Source organism: Syngnathus typhle, linkage group LG2, assembly GCF_033458585.1.
Source record: "Syngnathus typhle isolate RoL2023-S1 ecotype Sweden linkage group LG2, RoL_Styp_1.0, whole genome shotgun sequence".
NCBI classification, from domain to species: domain Eukaryota; kingdom Metazoa; phylum Chordata; class Actinopteri; order Syngnathiformes; family Syngnathidae; genus Syngnathus; species Syngnathus typhle.
In genome coordinates, this window is record NC_083739.1 from 11,490,839 (window position 1) to 11,496,291 (window position 5,453).

At 38.3% G+C, this 5,453-nt stretch overlaps 1 protein-coding gene across 1 annotated transcript; it reads right to left on the reverse strand.

Annotated features, from left to right (window-relative positions):
- Positions 1–1,743: 1,743 nt before the first annotated feature.
- On the reverse strand, positions 1,744–4,082 carry nhlh2 (nescient helix loop helix 2). The gene is made up of 2 exons (XM_061272740.1): positions 3,731–4,082; positions 1,744–3,221 (listed from the first exon to the last, which is right to left on the reverse strand). Exon 2 carries the CDS (start codon positions 3,187–3,189, stop codon positions 2,815–2,817), a length of 375 nt encoding a protein of 124 aa, XP_061128724.1. The 5' UTR covers positions 3,190–3,221; positions 3,731–4,082; the 3' UTR covers positions 1,744–2,814.
- Between the last annotated feature and the right edge of the window lie 1,371 nt (positions 4,083–5,453).

Genomic DNA, 5,453 nt, shown 5'->3' on the forward strand with positions numbered 1-5,453 from the left:
TTGAAAAATCTTTACTGTCAAACTAAACATTAAAAAAGAGAATAACACATTGTCTAACCTGGCATACAATACAAAATGCCATAGATGCGAAAAAGCATGTTGTAACTGCATAAGCAACGAATTCTGACCAAAAATAGTGCGACAACATATGCAGGTAAGCAATATGACAATTGTATATATAATCTTTTTATGAATTATTTATTGTATTTTATGTTTAATAAGTATTGCACATTTTCTCTTTTTAATGACTATAGCTCATTTTACCCTTCATCATATAAAAATACATGTATTTTTTTATTATTATTACTTTTTATGCATATTATCTATTTTGTTTTATGTTTAACGAGTGTTTTTATGACTGCACCTACTTTTGCACTCCCCTGAGTATCTCGAGTATTTTGCACATATGCACATATTTTGTCCATATATGACTGGCAGAAGTGCTACAATTTGGCTTTCACCACAGATGCTCAGCGGGCAGGAAAATGCTCATTTACTTGCCGGTTGAGAAGAGGCACCTGTGGCTAAAGCCAAACTGTGGATGGGATTTTACTTTCTGGACTTGGATTTCCTACCTCTGATAAAAAAAGAAAAAATGGGAAGGGCATGGTTTCATATGGCGCTCCCTTGGCACTGATGAACTATTGCGTACATAAGAAAATGGTATCGGAACAGATTAATGTCTTTTCTATTCATTTTGCTGGGGAAAGTCGATTTAAGATGTGAGTGCTTTGATTTATGAGCATGGTCACAAAGCCAACTCAATACGTAAGTCAAGGCTCCATGAACCGAACAGCAAACATTTTAAGATTGGAACGGGGACGTACATACGGGCGAACAGACAGACGGACGGACGGACGGACGGACGGACAGACAGACAGACAGACAGACGTCTATCACAAATGAATATAAATATTTGTGTATTTTTGCTCAAACCATTTGGTCATATTGTACATCTCTGTGGTGAGCTGGCTGATAAATTTCCATGTCTCCCATCGCATCCCGCCCTCCCGGCTTTCCCACGGGAGGTGCCAGACGGCCAGTAATTTGGTTGTCTTGGCTCGTCTGGAGTAACACCTGCCCCCTCTCTGGGGAGGGAGCGAGCCTTTCAGCCAGGAGCACACACGAAGGAGCCTACTACTACTGTCTTAGCTGCTGACCACTGACACTGTGTGTGCGTGTGTGCGTGCGTGCGAGCGTGCAGCGCGCTTGCCACGTGCACTTTTGACGCTTTCCACACGTCCACATGCAGAAGCGTGAAGTCATCCAATGCTTCTCACAATGTGGTACGAGTACAATGAGTTGTATGTGGACTCCCTCTAGTGGTTCATGAAGGAATCACTCAATTGAATGTTTAAACTCTGCAGAATGTTACGGTAGCCCAAACATTTTTTGACCAGAACACTTGAGTAGAATTTAGTGGTATTGAAATTTTAAGTGCTGCATAATGGCATATACTTTAGAGTGCATTTTTCTGTGTTCTGAGGACTACATTATAATTGAATCTTTAATCATATGAAAGAAAAAAATCCAACTTTAAAGTGCAGTCAGTGTTGGTGTTCAAACTAAGTATAATGTTACAGTTGCTTACCATATTTCGTAATAAACATACTTTTTATGACGATATACTCAGTCGTTCTTAAGCCCCCATTTAGAAATGTATTACAATCAGAGGAAGATAAAAATACAAACAACATATGCTTTCAAATATCTCCGTTTTTAATTGAAAATAACACCGGAAAATATGAAAAGTTTGTCTTTTAGAAACCAGCAGTCACACAATAGCTCTACTACAAAAGATGTGCATATAAGCAACAAGTAGTCTACACAACCCTGAAGAGACAAAAAAAATCTTTGGATAGAGGATATGTTTTTTTTCTCTTCACTAGAAAAACCACATCATTAATTTACAAATACAAAGCAGAGACAATAAAACAAATACCCCGCAAACCCCAATAACATCAAAGTATTGAACATAATAAATTCAGTGTAAATTATTTGTTGTTGGTTTTTTTTTTGGTCACAGCAAAAAAAAGAGGTTGATTTATATCAATCCCTCGGTGATGGAAGCCGTTTGCCATAATTGTTTTTAAAATGAAAGTTATGAGCGGTCCATTTCTAACCTTCTTAACTATAAGGAAATAAATAATTTATAGAGCCAAGGTGCTCCATCTTGAAGTGCTTATCGTTGCTATTGATAGACAATAGACATCAAATGATGACCATAATAATAGTGATGATAATAATAAAAACATCAGACTCACATTAAATAAATAAACAGAAAGTGCAATTTTAAAGAGGACCACCACTTTCCAAGTTGAACTCCACAATCTAAGATATCGAAGCAAAATCAATATACACATACGCCCGAGGTAAACACAAATAAGTGTAGTCTTAAATAGCAACACAATTAAACAAATAATTCCGTACACTTCATAAAATAACAATTTAAGGTCACCGTTTTATACGTCTTAAGTGGCACTTACGCATTTTCTCCTTCTTCCCCCGTGGAAACCTAGAATTCATAAGACATTTTTCTAGTTTCCGATTTACCCACATTATGCATTTGAGACTCTTTTTGTGGACAGAACAATCCAATTAAAATGGGACGCATACGCATACGCTTCAGGATCCCCGCTCCGTGACGTCACAGAGTGTCCTATTCATGCAAATGTTTGCAAATCATTGTTGACCCGCTTAACACTACGAGGAGCAAAGGGGAACATTTGAAAATTGAGGGGAAAAAAGAAAAAGAAAACACTGTTCAATAAAATCTCAAAGGCCAAACGTGTCATGTTTTTTTTTTAGTTTTTTTTAAACGTCCAGGACGTGGTTGAGATAGGAGATGTAGCAGATAGCAAGTCTGAGGATCTCAATTTTGGACAGTTTCTTGTCCGGTGGCAACGTAGGCAGCAGTTTGCGGAGCTCGGCGAAGGCCACGTTGAACGCCTCCACCCGGATCCTCTCCCTGGTGGCGTGGGCCGAGCGGTACTTGGCGGTGGCCCGCCGCCGTCGCCGCTTCTCCTCGCGGCTTAGAGGCTGATCCGCCCGACACTTGTTGGCCCGTTCGTCGCCCTCCCCGAGCTCCTCGGACGAGCATCCAGCCGACTTGAGGCCGCTCAGCAGTGTCTCCGGGTCAGATTGAGTCCACGACAGATCCGCCTCGGCTTGGTCCGGACTGAGCATCATCTTTAATATCCTTTTGAACGGAAGTTCCTACACTAAAATGGGGTGAGGGGTGGGGGGTGTAGAAATATTTAGCACTTCTATTTTTTTTCTATATGTATACAACCATGCAGTGAAAAAATATGAATTTACTTAAATTAAATCGGTTGCACATAAGTAAATTTCGATGACATTTAAATTATAAATAGTGACTGTCCTCTAGCAAGGGAGTCTCGAACTGTGTCCCCCACTGTTCAGATGTTTATTTTGGTTTGGTTTGGAAAAATGAAAAATAAAAAAGCTATTATTTTGGAAATTCTAAACTCCATTATGCATGTTTGTTTATTGGCGAATTAACATAAAAAGACTCGGCCATCTGTCAGAGTGATAACGCAACTGTTTTGCTGAATCTTGCCAAAATATCATTTTTTTTAGGGATAATTAATGCAAAAAGAAATCATTCAGAAATTAAACATATTGAAATATTAACTATTACTGATTATCCTGATGGAAACATTTAAAGCCCATGATTCATATTTATGCTGTACCAAAATTCGAGACTCACCTTGATACAGTTGTCAGATTTTTTTTCCCTCTCTCGCAAATATCCTCAAAGGATGCTCAACTTGAAGTCATATTCCAGCTCGGTGTTGCACATGCAACTTCAATGCCAACTTTTTCTTTTCCAACTTGCACGCTTGGGAACGCACGCTGGTGAAATGTTTGGAGAGGAATTATAGCTATACAAGTAATAGTGCCCGCCACCTTTTTGGGTTCGTCAGAAGGTTCGCTCCTCCACATGTGATGACGAAGAGACAAAAGAAGCGGATCACGGGCTACTTCTCCATCGCCGTGCAGGAAGGTGATGATGATGATTGAGATAAAGAGCCTTCGGGATGGGAAGTCACTTGATGTGCATATTAACACTTCCTATCGCTCTCCCGGTATGAGATAAGATCCAAGCGACCCCCGTCTAATAAAGGCGCACTTCACCAACGGAGGGGCTGGAATATATTGGAGGAGAGGTCTTGTCTAACCTCTCTCTCTCTCTCTCTCTCTCTCTCTCCCCTCGTGCACGCGCATGCTGTTGTGCCCCCCCAGGCGCTTCCAGCATCCCCTGGGTCTTGGGGAGGCAAAGATGCGTGTGTTAGATAAAAAAAAAAAAAGGGAAAACATGACATGTTGGTGCACATTTGCCTTTTTTGTGAATGAGACGACAAGTAATACAATAAAGTCATGATGGATGCTCTTAATTTATTCGAATGTATTGTTCTTATTACAGGGGTTTGCTTATTTATTTATTTATTTATTTATTTATTTATTTATTTATTTATTTATTTATTTATTTATTTATTTATTTATTTATTTATTTATTTATTTATTTATTTATTTATTTATTTATTTATTTATTTATTTATTTATTTATGCGCAAGTGTACAATGTTTAATACTTGTGCAGGTTTTTGGGATGATGGATTGGGATTCTTTTTGTAAATTGGAAATATTAAGTTTCATCTGGCTCCAAGGCAACAAAAGGAAACAAATGATTTTTTTTTGCTTGAATATAAACGAGGAATACATTTATTTCTCTTTGCTTTCCCCGACATACTTTTTCTTTGAGGCATTGGCATGAAAAACAGCTGTTAAGAAGTAGCTACATAATGCCTTTGCCTTGAAATATGAATTGAATTTGTTCTGTGACCACATTAAAATGTATTTATGATGATTGGAAATGGCATTATCAGCATGCACACACACACACACACACACACACACACACACACACACACACACACACACACACACACACATATATATATATATATATATATATAAAATATATTATATTTTTTGTTTTGCTCAAAGAAATGTTTGTTTGCAATTTTCTGGCCTGATCCCATCTGAGTTGCACTAAAAAAGAAAATAAATCATGCCAATTATAAGGATGGCCCACTAATATGACAGTCAGTCTCAGCTTTTCAATATAACTGTAATATTTGTCACTCTTCTCAGAGGAGGAAGTTTAGTAAAGTGTGAGCAATCTCTATATACGTATCTCTGCATGTGTTTCTACAGCATTTGAGTTCAAATATCCGCTGCCTAGAGATATTATAACACTGCAACATAGATGCTGTTAATTATCCTGTGCCTATGGCATTTCCCACGATGTGTTAACATTATTCTAGCCTTTGAGGCAACGTTTTGTGGTATAAACACACAACATGCCCTTCTCGTTGATTTAAGTTAAGTTTGACTGGAAACTTCAGCTGAGAGTGGCAAAAGACAACT

Excerpts from the sequence above, each read along its gene's own strand:
- nhlh2 (XM_061272740.1), bottom strand. The coding sequence starts at position 3,189 with ATGATGCTCAGTCCGGACCAAGCCGAGGCGGATCTGTCGTGGACTCAA.